Source organism: Phyllobates terribilis, unplaced genomic scaffold (genome assembly GCF_046119375.1).
Source record: "Phyllobates terribilis strain yellow unplaced genomic scaffold, ASM4611937v1 Scaffold_167__1_contigs__length_4167997, whole genome shotgun sequence".
NCBI classification, from domain to species: domain Eukaryota; kingdom Metazoa; phylum Chordata; class Amphibia; order Anura; family Dendrobatidae; genus Phyllobates; species Phyllobates terribilis.
The window spans coordinates 2,218,807-2,240,021 of NW_027362927.1; the positions used below are offsets into that span (position 1 = coordinate 2,218,807).

General features: G+C 39.0%; 2 protein-coding genes across 2 annotated transcripts in view; one reads left to right on the forward strand and one right to left on the reverse strand.

The window, feature by feature from the left end:
• The window catches only part of LOC141207917 (uncharacterized), a 162,495-nt gene extending 158,012 nt beyond the window's left edge, over positions 1-4,483 (forward strand). Inside the window, exon 10 of the mRNA XM_073664483.1 lies at positions 2,707-4,483. Coding sequence (XP_073520584.1) covers positions 2,707-3,861 — 1,155 coding nt within the window. The 3' untranslated portion in view covers positions 3,862-4,483. The remainder of the gene's footprint in view (positions 1-2,706) is intronic.
• The window catches only part of LOC141207923 (oocyte zinc finger protein XlCOF7.1-like), a 456,010-nt gene that overhangs the window by 218,705 nt on the left and 216,090 nt on the right, over positions 1-21,215 (reverse strand). The gene's annotated exons all lie outside the window — the stretch shown is intronic.

Consider the following 21,215-nt stretch of genomic DNA (forward strand, 5'->3'; position numbering starts at 1 on the left):
CCTCAGACCCCCAGACCTCTTTTTAGGGTCTAGCAGAAAATTACTCGCATTTCCCATTGACTTACATTGTACTCGCTATTCGGAACGAATACGCGATTATTACAAAGTACTCGTTACTAGTATAGCGATTACGAATATTACGGTACTCGCTCATCACTACTGATCATAGATGTGACTTCTCCATCTGTCTGTGACTTGTACAATATTTCTTTCAGGGTGAAGATCTGACCCATATTAATACTACAGAGATATATCTGAGGGGTGATAAGCGGTGTAAAGAGGAAATTCCTACAGATAACCGTCCAGGTGAGTAGTAACCACTAAATGCAGAGAAGTCACAGATTCTTCTCAGTCACAGGCTGTGGCTGCTTTACCGGTCATTTAGTCCAGCTGTATCACGATCGTGTGATCACCATTTTGCATCTAGACCAAAACATTGTTCTCCACCAAAAACTGTTCAATGAACTTACAACCTAGAAGATCCACCTACCAACTGAAATTAGAAGATTCTGACTCTTACCTGCCCAGATCTGTAAACTACCAATCCAAATGACAGCATATGTAGAAAGTGCTGACAAGTTAGAAAATCACTTGAAGAAAAATATTATGAAGAGCCTGTAAGAGAAAGCGGAGGGTAATGATGCTGTTGGCTTCTTAGAACCCTGATATCTTAGATGAATATACCTTCTCTCCCTTCTGTGCTGCTGAATGTGCTCATATGGTCCCTACAAGACCAGGTCCAGTCTTTATGACCAAACCTCGCTTTTATGATTGGCAACATTAAATGTGCAGTGAGGGCCAAGTGTGAAACTCTGTATAATAACAACAGAGTTTCCCTTTACCCTGACTTTTCAATTTCTTTTTAAACCAAATAACTTCAAATAGATGAAGTATACAAAAAACATTACACCTGTGCCATGATATATCACTAAGCTGTGAGTGGCTGATGGCTGTAAAAAAATGTATTCATGCCTGTAGGAGATATGTTGGTATGACTCGAGCCCTGGTTTCATGGATTCACTCGTCATAAATTATATTATCGATCCTAAAGAATTTATATACAATTTATCCTGAAACGGGGACCATTAATACTTTCTCTACTCTTCTGGTCAGGACTCATAGTAGCTCCAACGGTCCACCATAGATAAGTGCAACTCTGGTTTAGTGTTGGAGTCGTCCCCCCCCCCCCCCCCCCAGGCATACATTCTTGTTGGGGATGTAACATATTTTTTTATTCTCCCTTTTTTTTATAAAGGTTCATTCTGTATGATAGTTTGATTGTGGTGGGATTGGCCTGCCCCACTTAACTCTGTAATTCCCGGTAGTCTTTCAAAAAAGATCTCCATTGTCTCTTCCAAATGCCCGCGTTCTAAATTTGACACCTCAGCTCTGCACTATTATAAAAAGTTCTCATTAAATGTATATTTCTTCTTGAGACTCATTTGACAGAAAATATTGTCCCTTACTATAGTTTAAATTGCAGGAGCTACCAAGAAGCATACTCTAATTATCCCAGAGAGGTTTCACCACTATTTTTTTTTTTTTTATCTTTTCATTAGATGTGTTATTGTCTATAGTCAAAGTTTTTTGCCCATCACCCTTTAACCCCTCTACATGGATCTGTACTTACACAAAGACCCCTAGGCTTGGACTACAGTGTTGCCTGCTGTTCTGTGGTGTGAGATGACAAGAAGAATAGTCAGGTTGCCGGATCAGAACCAGGAGGGCAGAGAAAATACAAAATCAGAAGACACAATAGTAGTCAGTAAACGGGCTGGGATCACAAGAAGAAACTAAGAAGAAAATGCAGAACACGGGAGCTGAACACAAGACTTTACCAGCGGAGAACAAGGCTGTATCAGGCAGCTTCCGGCATTAAGCATGAGCTTTAGTAGGGTGTGATGCTTTCCATTTGAGTTAAGCAGGGAGCATATTTGACTTTGGAAGAGCGGATTTTGCTGGATTGGTTTATGGAAGCCATGTTGCTTTTCAAGAGTTTTTGAGCCACTAATGATGTGGAAGGCTCTCTGTTCTTCCATTGACACATGATGGACCTGAGTGGAGGCTTGTTTTTGTGAGATTAGTAGAATTTTTTATTGGTATAATTTTTGCATATTTCATATTTGGGAGGCAGAATGAACAAACAGTTGAACACCAAGCTCTACTGGCTCATGCTATGAGGTTTTCTATTAGACTGTGAACTGTCATTGTCTTGGTGAATAATTCAATATTTTTACATAACTTGCCATTTGTACCAACAGTTTAAATAGAAATGTTCAAAAATATAAATTTCAAGAATATTTTATTCAAATGTAATATTTTTTTTACTTAGCAGATGACTGTACTAGGAGATCAGATGGACAGCTGACATCTTCAATTTTCAAATCAGATGAGCTTGAGATTTCACAGGATACAATTGAAGAGAATGCTTTTACTCCAAATATACCATCATCCCTTCACAGCAAAGATGTGTCATCTGATCCTTTGAAACAGGTCCTATCTTCTGGTTCATTACCGACTACTATGGAAAATCAAAGTCACAAAATAAGTATTAAAAAACTAACTGCTCCTAAAGCTAAGAAGCCATTTGCACGGTCAGAATATAGAAATATTTTTCCCCTCAAAAAGTTTTTTCTTAAACATCAAACAATTCACACAGCAAAGAATAGATTTTCTTGTTTCAAGTGTATGAAATGTTTTAACAAGAAACAAAGTCTTCTTAGTCACCAAAGAACTCACACAGGGGAGAAGCCTTTTTCCTGTTCAGAATGTGGGAAATGTTTTACAGAGAAATCAAATCTTGTTAAGCACCAGAGAACTCACACAGGGGAGAAGCCTTTTTCATGTTCAGAATGTGGAAAATATTTTACAGAGAAATCAAGTCTTATCAAACATCAGAGAATTCACACAGGGGAGAAGCCCTTTTCATGTTCAGAATGTGGAAAATGTTTTAATCGGAAAGCGCATCTTGATAGACATCAGAGAATTCACACAGGAGAGAAGGCTTTTTCCTGTTCAGAATGTGGGAAATGTTTTTTCTGGAAAGAGTATCTTGATAGACATCAGAGAACTCACACAGGGAAGATGCCTTTTTCATGTTCAGAATGTGGGAAATGTTTTACAGGGAAATCAAATCTTGTTAAGCACCAGAAAACTCACACAGGAGAGAAGCCTTTTTCATGTTCAGAATGTGGGAAATATTTTACAGAGAAATCAAGTCTTATCAAACATCAGAGAATTCACACAGGGGAGAAGCCTTTTTCATGTTCAGAATGTGGGAAATGTTTTACAGGGAAATCAAATCTTGTTATGCACCAGAGAACTCACACAGGAGAGAAGCCTTTTTCATGTTCAGAATGTGGGAAATATTTTACAGAGAAATCAAGTCTTATCAAACATCAGAGAATTCACACAGGGGAGAAGCCTTTTTCATGTTCAGAATGTGGAAAATGTTTTAACCGGAAAGCGCATCTTGATAGACATCAGAGAACTCACACAGGGGAGAAGCCTTTTTCATGTTCAGAATGTGGAAAATGTTTTAACCGGAAATCAGATCTTGTTACACATCAGAGCACTCACACAGGGGAGAAGCCTTTTTCATGTTCAGAATGTGGGAAATGTTTTAACAACAAATCTGCTCTTGTTAGACATCAGATAACTCACACAGGGGAAAAGCCTTTTTCATGTACAGAATGTGGGAAATGTTTTAACCAGAAATCAAATCTTCTTAGTCACCAGAGAACGCACACAGGGGAGAAGCCTTTTTCCTGTTCAGAATGTGTGAAATTTTTTAACCGGAAAACGCATCTTGATAGACATCAGAGAAGTCACAGAGGGGAGAAGCCTTTTTTATATCCTTAATGCGGAAAATGTTTTACTTGAAAAGACACACTTTTAGCAAGAAAAAATCTTGCTAATAAGTGACTGTGTCCTATAGACTGGAGGTAGCTTCCTGTGACTGAGAAAAATGAGCCAGTGTCCTTTCTGATCAGTGAGAGACCTGCTCTCTCCTCAAGCCCCACACTTATCTGATTGGTGCAGAGGAGGAGAGGTAGGTACCGGGACCTATACAGAGGCTGCAGTCCTGACTGAGCAGCTGAAGAACCTAGCTCATGGACCTTTCAGATTATGTAACACTGTTTTAAATATTTTTAAAAGTCAGGTTCCATTATGAACTGAGCCGTTTCTTAATGAGTTTGACCTCCTGAATTCAAATTGTACAATTGAGTTTTCCTTTTACTGCTACATATAATTAATGATAAAAGTTTCAGTACTTTGAAACATTATTATTTTTGTAAATATACAGATGCAGCATATTTTGTTATGCCAATTTTCTGATATTTAGTTAGAGAAAACTTAGAAACAATTCAAATAATTAAAACCTGTCTAAACCCTATTGCGAATTTTAAACAGTTACTGAAATTGCACTACAAAATTAGTCCTCATTCAGTGACAACTGTTTTTTGCTTGTTTCTTGTATGTACTCCTGTATCAGATCATCTCTTAAAATTATGCAACAGTAATCTGCAAGCATTGATGGATTTCATTTTCCTTTATATCTTTTCTCCATAGCTGCAATATCTTGGTTACATTTCTCACCATCCTCGTCTCTCACTACTTCACAGTTTGGTGAAAGAAAAGTCTAGATTGTAAGAAATGAATCATTAAGGACATGTTACAGCCAAGATCCTTATATGTTTTGAGGAGAAATAATACCAACTCCTCATAATTACTGTATCTGGTCGAGTTTCCCAAAAAGTTAGTTACCACAAATGCAAATGTAAACCATACAGCCTTTTCCTTGCCCTGCAACAAATGAAGAAATTCCTCATGTTGAAGAAGCTTACAAATCTGAAGTCCAATAAAGACTCCTTCTTTTATATTTGCTTCACTTAACCTTGGAAAGTTATCAATCAGATGCATGAATGCTTTTACATTTTTATCCATAGCCTTTAAAAAGTTATTCATTAGGCCCAACTTGATAAGATTTTGTTACCACCATTGCCTAGGTGGGTCCTCAACTTCTGGATGCAGGACAGTTTACTCCCTTGCTGAAGTGAATGTCAGAGAGGCCAGTCCGTTTTTTTGGAGCAATATTCTCTTGCATGACTATCCCACTCACACTGAAAGCAGCAGTACTTTTGTGCAACAACCCTGACAACATACAGTACAGACCAAAAGTTTGGACACACCTTATCATTTAAAGATTTTTCTGTATTTTCATGACTATGAAAATTGTACATTCACACTGAAGGCATCAAAACTATGAATTGACACATGTGGAATTATATACTTAACAAAAAAGTGTGAAACAACTGAAAATATGTCTTATATTCTAGGTTCTTCAAAGTAGCCACCTTTTGCTTTGATGACTGTTTTGCACACTCTTGGCATTCTCTTGATGAGCTTCAAGAGGTAGTCACCGGAAATGGTCTTCCAACAATCTTGAAGGAGTTCCCAGAGATGCTTAGCACTTGTTGGCCCTTTTGCCTTCACTCTGCGGTCCAGCTCACCCCAAACCATCTCGATTGGTTTCAGGTCTGGTGACTGTGGAGGCCAGGTCATCTGGCGTAGCACCCTATCACTCTCATTCTTGGTCAAATAGCCCTTACACAGCCTGGAGGTGTGTTTGGGGTCATTGTCCTGTTGAAAAATAAATGATGGTCCAACTAAACGCAAACCGGATGGAATAGCATGCCGCTGCAAGATGCTGTGGTAGCCATGCTGGTTCAGTATGCCTTCAATTTTGAATAAATCCCCAACAGTGTCACCAGCAAAGCACCCCCACACCATCACACCTCCTCTATGCTTCACGATGAGAACCAGGCATGTAGAGCCCATCCGTTCACCTTTTCTGCGTCGCACAAAGACACGGTGGTTGGAACCAAAGATCTCAAATTTGGACTCATCAGACCAAAGCACAGATTTCCACTGGTCTAATGTCCATTCCTTGTGTTCTTTAGCCCAAACAAATCTCTTCTGCTTGTTGCCTGTCCTTAGCAGTGGTTTCCTAGCAGCTATTTTACCATAAAGGCCTGCTGCACAAGGTCTCCTCTTAACAGTTGTTGAAGAGATTTGTCTGCTGCTAGAACTCTGTGTGGCATTGACCTGGTCTCTAATCTGAGCTGCTGTTAACCTGCGATTTCTGAGGCTGGTGACTCGGATAAACTTATCCTCAGAAGTAGAGGTGACTCTTGGTCTTCCTTTCCTGGGGCGGTCCTCATGTGAGCCAGTTTCTTTGTAGCGCTTGATGGTTTTTGCAACTGCACTTGGGGACACTTTCAAAGTTTGCCCAATTTTTCACACTGACTGACCTTCATTTCTTAAAGTAATGATGGCCACTTGTTTTTCTTTACTTAGCTGCTTTTTTCTTGCCATAATACAAATTCTAACAGTCTATTCAGTAGGACTATCAGCTGTGTATCCACCAGACTTCTACACAACTGATGATCCCAACCCCATTTATAACGACACTTACTAAACCTGACAGGGCACACCTGTGAAGTGAAAACCATTTCCAGTGACTACGTCTTGAAGCTCATCAAGAGAATGCCAAGAGTGTGCAAAGCAGTCATCAAAGCAAAAGGTGGCTACTTTGAAGAACCTAGAATATAAGACATATTTTCAGTTGTTTCACACTTTTTTGTTAAGTATATAATTCCACATGTGTTAATTCATAGTTTTGATGCCTTCAGTGTGAATGTACAATTTTCATATTCATGAAAATACAGAAAAATCTTTAAATGAGAAGGTGTGTCCAAACTTTTGGTCTGTACTGTATGTGAACAGTAGATGTAGGAGCTCCTGTCGAGCATCTAGCTCTTTATCCGATATAGGACCTGACGACCATCCTGAAAATCGTCATACATCTACCAGTTAACTTTCTGAGTGTGGCGGTACTTTGTTCCAGGGGAAAAAATGACCAGGAAAAGTCACATAAAGACGGCGGGAGAAGCAGGCTCTCAGCTCCAAGATGACACCACGGTCATCATGCTGGAGACAGATTGAGCAGGGGAGACGAGGAGGAGGGAAGTGGTGGCCAGGCTGTAGCAATTTGCCTGCACAGAAACACAGGTCTCAGCAGGTGCCAGTTGCCTTCTTATAGCAGCTACCCCACACCTGTGCACGGGCTCCAAGTGGAGGAGTTGGGTGTGCAGGAGATGGGAGAGGCAGCCGCGTTGAAGGGGATGAAAAGACCACAAAATTGCATGTGGCACAATACTCACTGCCCCACGGCCTAATCTGCACCAATGGGACATACTGGTACCTGAGGAACCTACTTTAAAAGACATTTTCATTGCAGTGGTACATTGTAAATTCTCTCCATCTGCTTTCAATGTACATTTTGGTGGACTTAAAGATGAGATAGCAGGTATACGACACAAATTGCTGAAAATAGAGCAGGGGCAGTGGAGGGCAGGGTCAGCGCCATTGAGGACCAGATAGCCGATACAAGCAATGAGAACAGGCTTGCTGAACAGCAAATATCAGCACTGCTGGCAGAAACAGATGATCTTGAAAATAGGTCAAGGCTCAATGATATACCACTTATTGGTGTGCCTGAAATAATAGAAGGCTCCTTTCCTACTGAATTCTTTGAAAACTGGCTGAAATTAATTATCAGGCTTAAAACCTTAACCCTCCTATAATCTGTAGAATGAGCTCATAGGGTGCTCATCTTCCTCCTGGGCTTCCACAAAGACCAGTGCTGGTTAAAGTTTTACACTACCAGGGCAGAGATATTATCCTGCAACAGCCAAGGGATCACCCAGATGTAATAATCAATGGGTCCAAAATCTAGATCTTTCCAGATTATTCTATAGAAGTGCAGAAACAAAGAGCCAGATTCATTGATATCAAAAAACATCTGAGAAATCTGCAAGTTCCATATTCAATTATTATATTTAATAAACCTTTCTGAATTGACATCTTCAATAAACCAGCAGCACGGGAATTATCCACAAATTTCTCCAGATCCTGGTATTAATCGGTTTTGACAAACCCATGGATCCGCAGCAACTGAACATCAAACTTAAAACGCCAAAGAAAAGAATACGGATCAGGTTAGCACAATCTGATACAAATACTCTTAAATATTTGTTGGGTAAGGCCCTATTTGCGCTACTTTCTCCCTAGTGTTTTTTCTTGGATACAGTAGCAGTACTTTGGAATCGTCTCCCGGTCTGGCAATTTTCAAAGGAGAGTCTGGCTGCAGAGGGAATTATCTATATAGCTACATCATGGAATACTTTTACAATTGACTATCATCAAGGGAACGGCTCATGTTACAAACTATTAGACAAACCGGAGGATCCATTATGGACATGGACAGTTCTACAAACCTTTCCTAATGACAATACGTTTACACTTGAATGGGACTCTAATTTAAATAATTGTCTGCACATTATGTTAACATGTTTAAAAAGAGAACACAATTGTGTGAAACTGCAACTGAAAAAGTTCTATCTTTAGCTAAAGACTGTGAAGACCTTGGGTCTTCCGTTGGCATACTACTCAGACAACACAGTGTGAGAGTAAAGCAGTGTGGCAATATTTTATTGAACCACCAAACGGACATTAAACAGAACAGTCCCATCAAACACCCAAGATGGTGCAACATTACATAGTCTTGTCCTTCCGCTGACCTGCCAGGGATGGAACTGTCATTTTGGGACTTCCAGGGCCAACTACCTCAACCAGTGGCCCCCGCTTTTGGCGGTCACCCATAGAGAGGAGGTAGCAGCAAGCTTTGGAAGCTGACAGTACATCGAGGTACAAGGTCAGAAGACCCAAGGGTCCCACTCTGGCCTCGCCAAGAGTTTCTATGAGTTCCAGGTGACCAGAGGGTCCCACCTGGCAACCCCAAACAACATATCCATGGGGCCAGGTGACTTCATCGTCCCAACCTGGTCTCCCCCAATGGAGCAGATCCGTATCCTTCCAGTCAGGGCCGTACATACTTAGGCTGGAATCATGTATAATCTAAATCTGTGTCTCTCTGGATTGAGCCATGCTACCAAGCTGATGCCCTGCAGACTCTGACTGATTTTTGATTCTCTATTTCAATTCTCACTGCTACCGAGGCATATGTCCCTTAAATAGTTACAGTTGTCCTATCATGTACACATCCACAGGTCAAGGATTAGGTAGGGTATTATTCCACAGGGCTCATGTCTCATTGTTTGAGCATTCAATCAATTTATATAGTTGGTATAGCAGGGGGCTCTTGTAAATCAACATGTAGATGACTTTAGTACAATATGCAATTAGCATAGTAACAAACATCATTGTTTAAAAACCAAGAGATGTCAACATTCAGCTTTATACAAATAATCGTATGCCCTTCTTGACCAGCCACAGAAATACACATACATTCACAAGTCAACACAAACAGAATAGTGGATTTCTCTTGGCTTAACAAATGTAGACTTCTGGCCGATTAAGATAAAAAGCTGTTTTGTCAAAAGGACCTATTAAGGTTTGAATCTCATCCATAATATAAAAAAAAAAATTCTAACACTATCACATCCATATTACAATTGGAACATGAGCCAATAATGAATAAATCGAAAAAAACTGCAACGAGACAGGGATGATTATCATGTTATAAAAAAGAAAGAAACACAAAGTGTACCCTGAGTGATCGAACAAAAATCTAAAATTTCTCTTCCTATACAACTAAAGGACAAGGCTAATGAATGTATTGATACAGATAAAAAAAATATTGAAAAAAATGAAAATAATAAGATCGAACCGAAGATAACAAATAAAAATATAATTGAGAAAGTCCTACCAAATAGAATTGAACCTTTATCAATTGCAACAGTTGAATCTACAAAAAGTACTGTGAGCAGGAGATCAAATTTGACAAACACTCCTCCTATACAAAATTCAAATATACTACTTCCATCCTCTGAATGGAAAGCCTCTACCTTCATTTTGGTTCTTAATGCAAAAAAACATCTAGACAACATTAGACTACAAATAGAATAAATGAAGAAAGGGAAAGTGCTTGTGTAAGTAAAAATAAAACTGACACAACTAGTAGCAATAAATTAAATGTCTAATTCCACCTAATGAAATTGAATCTCTTGCTCTAATCGAATTCTCAGATCCCATTTCTACTCCACTACTGGACCTCTCAATATATGACACTACATCAGACATTGTTTCCTCTACTAAAAAAAACAGGTTATGATTAGTTTTCCGAATGGTCATTTCATAGTCCGGCAGATATGTTTGTCATACAATGCACCTTACGGCGGTAATATGAATCACTAAGTATATGGACATACATTACATGTGTATTCTAGAAATTACTCTAAAAAAAACAAGCAATACTATTATAGTGGGCAATACTGGTACTGAAGGTCTGGTACCTTTTTACCCTGGGCTGTGTTTCCCAAGAAAGGGCAATTAACCAATACTTCTCCCCCAAACCAGGGGAAAGAAAAGACCTACTAGAGGAATGCGAAAGAAAAAGAAAAGAGGGAAAATAAACCTACCACAAGCCCCAAACAATAATACCCACAAATATTTTTAATCTGTCGGACAACCTTTTATCAAATGATGAGAAATGAATGTTATCAAAATGACTTTCCTTTTGTCCCACAAACAAACCCAAAGACTTTGATCTTTTTTTAAATCTTCAGGTATTTACGAGGAAAATGACTGATTCAAAAAAACATTTTACAATAAATAAAGTGAGAGAACAGCCTATTTTATCTTCATCACAAACTGATATACAATTTCATGTGAATGTAAAAACAAAATCCCATTTTTATCCGATCGAGAGTAAGGGACATCACATTAGCACCTTCCATGATATAGTTCTTGATAAATTGAAAGAACTTACAATTAAAGGAGGCCCACCACAAAAAAATAAAAATAATCTTTCAATATCTGAGAAAAAAAACCTACAATCCTTAGGTAATAATGAAAACTTAGTCATTAGAGCTGCTGATAAAGGGGGGTATAGTAATACAAAACTGCACAGATTATTGCAGAGAAGCATACAGGATAATATCAGATGTGGAATACTATCAGACAATTCCTTCAGACCCTTTACCTAAAGTGATGCTAATAAATAATAGTTTGATCAACAGAGCAATGGAGGAAAATATATTAAATCTAAAAGAAAAAAAGTTTCTCTTAATCAAAAATCCCACTACTCCCTTCTTTTATCACCTTCCAAAAATCCATAATAGTCTTACCAATCCCCCTGGAAGACCTATAATATCAGGCATTGGATCTCTGACGAGCAATCTGTCAGAATATATTGACAAAATAATGCAGGATCATGTGTCAAAATTACCGAACGATCTATAAGATTCTACACATCTAATTCCACTTCTACAAGAGATACAATGGGAGCCGAATTATGGTTTTCTCACATTAGATGTATCATCTTTATATTCAAATATATTAAAGGATATCGGATTGACATGTTTCAAAAATATTTGACCGATGTCAGATTGTCCAGTAGACAAATCCTTCATCTACACAGGGCTATCCTTTATTTAAAAAAATAGTTATTTTACATTTGAAGGTGAACATTACCATCAGACGCGAGGCACTGCGATGGGTTCAAAGGTCGCACCAACCTACGCAAATCTATTTATAGGGGTATTTGAGCAGATTTTTATTCAAAATAATAAATGGAAAAAGTAGATAAGATAAGATATACTTTATTGATAAGATATACTTTATTTATCCCGGAGGAAATTGCGGTATCACATATAACTTTATATAAAAGGTTCATTGATGACCCGTTCTTTATATGGGACAATTGTAACAATAACATGCAATCCTTTATTAGCTACATAAATTCTAATAATTGGGGTATTTCCTTCTCACCCCTATATGATTTTGTAAATATTAATTTTTTGGATATAAATGTGTTTATTAAGGAATATTCCATATGAACGAAAACCTTTTTTTAAAAAGTTGACACAAACAGTTATATCCATTATAAAAGCGGACATTATGTGAAGTGGCTGTGAATTGTAGGGTTGACATTGATTTTATCCATACACTAGCAAAATCTGTTCAGAGGTCAGCTTAGGGTTTACTGAATACACACACAGATTGCCAAGGGCAAATAGAGATCCCGAATATAGACCTAAAAATAAAACAGAACTTTTATTTCACTTATTAGATATAATGGAAGGATAGACACACTAAAAACACACAGTACTGGATATTGGAATTCTTTCAGCGAAGGGTTAAATAACCCATAACTACTAAAGCGCTTGTGCTTCTATATTGATGGTTGAATATCAATTACTTATTATAATTCTTGGGGACCAGTCCTCAGTCCAATCTTATTCCGTGCGTTCTGATCATTCAGTATTCAGATTTTTATTTGTCCTAGACTAGTATATAGGGAATTATGCTGTACATAACTGGGATATAGGGACTAGGATATAGGGAATTATGCAGTACATAACTGGGATATAGAGACTAGGATATAGGGAATTATGCTGTACATAACTGGGATACAGGGACTAGGATATAGGGAATTATGCTGTACATAACTGGGATATAGGGACTAGGATATAGGGAATTATGCTCTACATAGCTAGGATATAGGGACTAGGATATAGGGAATTATGCTGTACATAACTGGGATATAGGGACTAGGATATAGGGAATTATGCAGTACATAACTGGGATATAGGGACTAGGATATAGGGAATTATGCTGTACATAACTCGGATATAGGGACTAGGATATAGGGAATTATGCTGTACATAACTAGGATATAGGGACTAGGATATAGGGAATTATGCAGTACATAACTGGGATATAGGGACTAGGATATAGGGAATTATGCTGTACATAACTGGGATATAGGGACTAGGATATAGGGAATTATGCAGTACATAACTGGGATATAGGGACTAGGATATAGGGAATTATGCTGTACATAACTGGGATATAGGGACTAGGATATAGGGAATTATGCTGTACATAACTAGGATATAGGGAATTATGCAGTACATAACTGGGATATAGGGACTAGGATATAGGGAATTATGCTGTACATAACTGGGATATAGGGACTAGGATATAGGGAATTATGCTGTACATAACTCGGATATAGGGACTAGGATATAGGGAATTATGCAGTACATAACTGGGATATAGGAACTAGGATATAGGGAATTATGCTGTACATAACTCGGATATAGGGACTAGGATATAGGGAATTATGCTGTACATAACTAGGATATAGGGACTAGGATATAGGGAATTATGCTGTACATAACTGGGATATAGGGACTAGGATATAGGGAATTATGCAGTACATAACTGGGATATAGGGACTAGGATATAGGGAATTATGCTGTACATAACTGGGATATAGGGACTAGGATATAGGGAATTATACTGTACATAACTGGGATATAGGGACTAGGATATAGGGAATTATGCTGTACATAACTCGGATATAGGGACTAGGATATAGGGAATTATGCTGTACATAACTAGGATATAGGGACTAGGATAATATTAATTGTAATAATTTAGATGATCTTTTAATAAGATATTTTATTGTAATATCTATTTACAACAATATTATCCATGATCTGTGACATGGTTTTATTAACCAATTGATATAAATTAATTATTTTAGATAAAACCCTCAACCTTTCAGATTTTAACCCCTTAACTACCGGTGACGTATTAGTACACACATTTGCGTACTGTCCGTTCAGTGAGGGCTGCAGCGCTGAGCCCTCACTGAACCGGGCACATGTCAGCTGACTCTTACAGCTGACATGTGCCCGCAACAGCCCCGGGTGGAATCGCGATCCACCCGCGGCTGTTAACATGTTAAATGCCGCTGTCAATCTCCAACAGCGGCATTTAACGCGCGCTTCTGGGTAGCGCATCATAAGCCCCGCCCACCGGCGACCCCGTCACGTGATCGCGGGTCACCGATGGGTGGGCATGACAACCCAGGGTCTGCAGCAGACGCCTGTGGTTGTCATGATCTTGTCGCTATGAGTGCCACCTAGTGGACCATTTCTGCTGCATGCAGGGGACCTGCTCGTCCCCTGTATGTAGCAGAGGCGATCGGACAGTTGCTGCTTCAAGTCTCCTATGGAAACTGTAGAAGCAAGCAAAAAGTAAAAAAAAAAAAGTTTTTAAAAATATAAAAAAAAATAAAAAAATATAAAAGTTTAAATCACCCCCCTTTTGCCCCATTCAAAATAAAATATAAAAAAAAAACCCCTACATACACATATTTGGTATCGCCGCATTCAGAATCGCCCGATCTATCAATATAAAAAAAAGATTAATCCGATCGGTAAACGGCATAACGAGAAAAAAATTCTAAACGCCAGAATTACGTTTTTTGGTCGCCGCAAAATTGAAAAAAAATGCAATAACGGGCGATCAAAACATCGGATCTACCCCAAAATGGTATCAATAAAAACGTCAGCCCGGTGCGCAAAAAATAAGCCTCACCCAGCCCCAGATCACGAAAAATGGAGACGCTACGGGTCTTAGAAAATGGCGCTATTTTTTTTTTTTTTTTTACCAAATTTTGGAATTTTTTTCACCATTTAAATATAAAAGAACCTATACATGTTTGGTGTCTATGAACTCATAATGACCTGTAGAGTAAGAATGGCAGGTCAGTTTTAGCATTCAGTGAACATAGTAAAAAAAATAAATAAAAACAACTGTGGTATTGCACTTTTTTTGCAATTTTACTGCACTTGGAATTTTTTCCCGTTTTCCCGTACAGGATATGGTAAAACTAGTAATGGTGTTGAAAAGTACAACTCGTCCCGCAAAAAATAAGCCCTCACATGGCCATATTGACCAAAAAGTAAAAACGCTATGGCTCTGGGAACAAGGGGAGCAAAAACGAAAATGCAAAAACGGGAAATGCTCCGGGGCTTAAGGGGTTAATATTTAGTTCTTTTATATATATATATATTTCCTAGGATTTATTAAGATATATAATTATGGTACAATGATGATCTTTTAATATCCTATGTAGATTTTTTAGATGTCACAATTTTATCAAACTCCCGGAACATCGAGCATTTAGATCTCCATGAAGTGATTGTCTTTTTTTCTCAGAGTATAAAACTCCACTCATTGTAATTCCAGTCACTACTGTTTTACGTATCGAGAGAATCCATGTAGCAAGTGCGGGATTCCTCTGATGTTCCCCGTCCTCTATTACCTACAGTCCCTGATAACGAAGGCTTGTAGTAAAAAGAAAGATCTCCCTGACCGGATCCCCCCGTGACGTCACCACTGCCCTAGGTGACCCCTCAGCAGATGAAATCCTTCCAAGTTAAGCATATGGCCATATATTTACTCCAGCGGCCATATTCATGGACAGAGGTAAACCACGCTCTCTCCCCATATTTCACCATCACATTGTATGAGAAACTAATTAATTAAAAAAGGAAGCGTGGAATTAATTGATAATGATATTTATTTTCCCTCTAATAAAATTATACAGGAATTGATAAAACACACTGATATCAGTATAATGACACAAAATAATATTCTGAGATATGAAACACGACAAATGGACTGTAACAAATATAATAAACTAAAATAACATTTAGAGGAATTCGGATAAGAGCATTTTAGCTCATCAAAAAGACATTAAATAAAATAAAGAATTTTTTGACATACAATGAACTACAAGTTCTTTACACACTTTTCTCCGACCCTTGGATTTGCTTTTCTTTTTATCTGTTAATTCCTAAATGCACATAGCGGCTTAACGAGTAAAGAACACAGGACACAGTGGATTTCCCTATAGAGACTTAGGTTCTAGCCCAACTCCTGCTATTAGAATAAGTGAATAAATACATTTATTTTATTTGAACATTTGCACTTATATATATACAATTCTTAAATAATGTCGGAATAGGTTTATAGTATATGGATTGTGATACATTTTTTTAGTAGGAATTTCTTTGTATAATTGAAATACACACAATTTTGTTATTTTCCGATGTAATCGTTTGCCAATCCAGTGAACTTTGACACAACTCAGACAGTCATGTGTTGATTTGGAGCCTTAATTCAAACCTCAAGTCTTTACACCGTCTTGCAGGATTTTGTCTGTATGTGGTTGTTTCCTGAAGAAGTGCTTGTCACTTTACAACGCATCGAATAAAAACAGCAATTTAATAAACCTTTCTGAATTGACGTCTTCAATAAACCAGCAGCCTGGGAAGCATCCACAAATATCTCCAGATCCTGATATTCAATGATCTACCCTGCCAAGTTAAGGGTGGTAGCCCGAGGTACTGTGCACTTTATTCAAGATTCATAAGCCCTTCACTGGCTGGATATGAATGAGAGGATCAAATATGAAATACACCGGGATCACATTCAGGATGTTACAAGTTGAAGATCCTGTGGTATAAACCCTAATTCTTCAAAAACACAGTGATCCGTGAGTATATGGGAAGAAGTGTCCCTGCTTGTTGGACAGTTCTTTATAAATGTTGTTTTTTCTTCAGGTCCTATTATGATTATATCACAGTCCTTATGTCTAATTGGGGTTGAATTATCCCCCAAGGAGACTTAAGTTCTAGGGGGGATTTTCCCATATGTTCAACAGTGACTGAGCCGCCATTTTTTCTACTTTAAAAGCGACAGCTATGGAAATACTTCACCCAGTCTCTCACCCGGAGAAAGGTGTTTTATATCTGCCTATTATGGTTGGGGTTTTATAGGGAGGGGGGTCTTTTTTATTTTTTTGGATATGTTTTATATTGTTGACAACCTTGTAATATGCGGTTAACGAGCTATGTAAAACGGAAATGCTCTGCTGATAGGATATTGGAAACGACATATCTAATACATTAAATAAGGCGGGGTCAGTGACAATACTTATCTGGAATGTAAGGGGTCTTTCTTCTAGTGATAAGACAGGTGATCTTTCAGTATCTTCAAATGGAAAAACCTGCTCTGATTTTCCTGCAAGAAACACATCTTACCTCTGAGAAACTTCATCTGCTAAACAAGAAGGGGTTACAGCCGACTATCACTCCACGCGCTCTCCATACTCTCGGGGAGTCAGTATATTAGTACATTCTAGTGCACAATGTGAGGGTCTTACAGTGATAATAGATACAGAGGGTCACTAGATATGTTTGTTCTGTAAGTTCTTACTAAATCTCTATTAATAATCTCTATCTACATACCACCACCACATTCCAGGAAAATTATACATAAATCATACGTAAATTCTCACTATTATTGCCTCTTCTTTAATAATATACCGGACTCTCACTGGGATAGAGGGAGGCATGACGCTAAGAGGGTAGACGGCAATTGTATCCCTTTTGGTCACTTACTTAAGGAGACAGCTATAATTGCTCTTTGGAGAGTCCGTCCTCCTATTGTATACCAATACTCAAGTTTTTCGTCCACATTCTCCTCTTTGTCAAGAATGAACTTGGCTCTTGGAAATGAACTGATGCAGGATCTTATATCTGACATCAGCTCCTGCCCAGAGCGCTATCCCATCATTCTCCTCTGTGTCTCCCTAAGCTTAATCTCCAAATGCAGTATGGAGCAATATATGGGGTCCATTATTCTGTATGGAGCATTATATCAGGCTCATTATTCGGTATGAAGCATTATATAAGGCCTATTATTCTGTATGGGGCATTATATGGGGTCCATTATTCTGTATGGAGAATTATATGGGGCTCATGATACTCTATGGAGCATAATAAAGGAGTCCATTATTCTGTATGGAGTATTATATGGGGTCCATTATTCTATATGGAGCATTATACGGAGTTCATTACTCTGTATGGAGTAGTATGTGGTGACTATATTGTCTGATTTTAAAATGAAAACGTTTGACCCCCACAGCATGCACTGTAAGGATTCAGTGGTTTCTGAGCTATTGTAGAATTTACAATAGCTATCACTCATGTAATGTAAGAAGTGAGTGAAATCTTTGGCATTGTGCTATATCTATATTTCTTATCTGTGCATAAGGAATTGTGGTATGTGTTAAAGGGGCCCACTGAGACTCTTGCCCAGAGCCCACTACTATGAAAACAGACTATGAAAAGTGATCTCAATAATGCATCCCGGTCAGTCTGGGTTTATGCCCAATATGTCCACCACAATCAATCTCAAAAGGCTTTATATTAATATTCAAGCAAGGGCTGATAATATTGGTCATAGGGGGATCCTGTCTTTGGATGCCATTAAGGCCTTTGACAGTGTAGAATGGCCACATTTGTGGGCTACGTTGAAGCAGATGGTCTTTGGTGACAAATTTATATAATGGGTGCAATTGCTTTATTCTGACCCAAAGGGCAAAATAAGAGAAAGTGGCTCTATGTCTAATCAATTTTTGTTGCACAGAGGTACAAGACAAGGATGGCCCCCTGTCCCTCTTATTCTTTGAAATAGCAATTGAAACTCATGCGGCAGTAATTAATAAAACGTCTTAGATAGATTTAAATATGGGACCTAGGAAGAAAAGGAGGCATTGTATGCTGATGATATACTCTTATACCTAGGGTATGCTCGGGGGTCTCTGGACAGCGCGATGGTGACTATCTCTAGCTGACTTATTTCTTCCAAAGATGCTAAGGACTACTAGGCAGTGGCACTCATTACGGGTGGCAAAATGGTCATTCCGGCAAACAGGAAAGCGCTCTTTACAGTTAGAGCAGTCAGACTGTGGAACGCTTTACTATAAGAGGTAGTAATGGCAGACTCTATAACAACTTTTAAAAAAGGGCTGGATGATTTCCTCAGTACACATAACATTGTGGGTTATAGATAACTTAGTAACAACAAATGTATAATTGGTGGAGGAAGGTTGAACCTGATGGACTAAGGTCTTTTTTCAACCTATGTAAATTTGCAACATCCCCCATGGTTCTGTATGGCAACCTCCACCCCAGGACATTCAGAACTTATCTTAGGAAATTCATCAAAATGGGGATGAAAACCATAATTACAAAAAACAGTGAGTTTCCAGTGGACTGATTGATCTGTCTAAAGGCAAAATCAGCAAGAGGTAAGAATGAGCTTCTACTGAGCTGCAACAAAATACCTTAAAATTTGTCCCAAAGATTGATTTATCCTTTCTGTCTGACCATTGGTTTCAGGGTGGCAGGCGCAAAGAAATGACAACATCTCCAGAATTCGGAGACAAATTGCACTCCCATGTCAGACACAATGTTAGGCTATGTGCGCACGATGCGTAGTTGAAGCAGAAATTTTCTGTGCATTTCTGCTTCTCCATGGCAGGGAAACGCATGTGTTTTTACATGCATTTTTGACGCGTTTTGATTCATTTTTTAAGCGTTTTGTACATCAATGAATGATTTTTGTAGCTAAATAAAGTTATTTGGTGGGACATTGCTTAAACCTTGGATTACCATCAGAACTGGGGTGAGTATATTGGTTAATTAGAATTATTAAAGAATGTGTCTGTTGTAATTCAAATAAAGTGTTTGCTCTGTGTCTGTGTGTTTTTTTAACTCTTTACTTTAATTAAGTTTGGTCATGAAAAGGTCTGATTGACACCTTGTCATAACCAAACAAAAGAGCTGGGTGTCAGCTAGTCCCATTCACCCAATCTTCATCAGCATTTCTATTTACGCAATTTATGCAGCTGCTGTGAGCTACTATTTTTAGCCTGGGAAGGTGCCATTAGGCAAACATGGTCCATGGTCATTAATAACACCTCACAGCTGGTTCGTTAGCCGCTACGTCCCCCCGATCAGCGCTTTGGACACAGCTTATTTTTGCTCCGTCCAAAACGCTGTGTTCTACTGCCGCACTTTTGTTGTTGATAAATGTGAATCCACCGCATATAATGACACTTCAATCAGTCAAAATCGGGAGCGGAGACTGGCATGTCCGCTACAGAAATTGACATGCTGCGGGTGAGTTTGGGTACGTGGACATGATCAGGAGCCGCTGCAGGTCTGACGCTGCGTGTTTATACAGCGTCAAACCTGCAGCATTCAGATGTTACAGCATAGTGCATGGGATCTCTAGAAATCCCATGTCCACTATGCGTGCATCAGAGGCTGCGAATCACCCGTGGACACTGACATGCGGTGCGTCTTTCAGGACCACAGCATGTCAAATTCTCTTGCGGAGTCGCTAGTCTCCACAACTGAAATTTGACCACTAGAAAGTATTGAATGCGGTAAATCTGTATGGTTCAGTGAACACATGTGGATTTACCTTCATTCAATAGAATGCAACATTTCGGATGCAGCTAAAAATATGCGTCCAAAGCTCTGATACGTCCGGATTCTGGGCAGAGTCGAAAATGTAAAAAAAAATGGCGTGGGCTCCTGCGTCATTTTTATAACCAGCAGATGGAAACCCGACCGCTGGGGGCTGATATTAGTAGCCAGGGAAGGGGCCATTAACCAACAATGTTCATTGGCTACTAATATCAGCCCATTGCTGTTTGTTTAGCCTTTACTGGCTAGATTACAGGGGGACCCCAGAAAAATATTGACATAGGGTCCCCCTATAAAATCTAACCAGCAAAGGCTAAACTAGACAGCTGCTGGCTGATATTAATAGCCAGGGAAGGGGCCATGAATACTAGCCCCCTCCGCAGCTATTAACATCACGCCTCAGCAGTCCCAGAAATGGCGCATCCACAAGATGGGCCAAATCTGGCGCTTAGCCTCCGCTCTTCCCACTGCCCTGTAGCGGTGGTGAGTGGGGTAATGGGGTTGGGGTTCACGTCAGCCTTGTATTGGCGGCTGACGTGAAGCCCAGGTTAGTAATGGAGGGCGTCTATAAGACCCCCCCATTATTAAATGCGTAGTAAAATGGTCGCCACTTTTTCAATAAAAGACACGGCCAGAATAAAGTATTTTAATGAAATAAAAAACACACGGTTCTACAATTTTTTTTATTACACGGGTCCGCGAAGCCATTGATCTCCTGAAAAAAACATAAAATAAAAAACAACCATATTCCTCACCTGTCCGCCGTCAACGACGCAGTCCACGTGCCACCGAGTGTCCCATGACGATTCGTGTCACTTCTACAGCAGTGACATCACTGATGTCACTGCTGTAGAATACAGCAATGTATACTGACAGGGGTGTAAAATTACCCCCTGTCAGTATACATGCTGCAGGTCACTGGGGTTGATCAGCTGAAGATCAGCTGATCAGCCCCGGTGAGCTTACGATCAGCTGATTGTCATG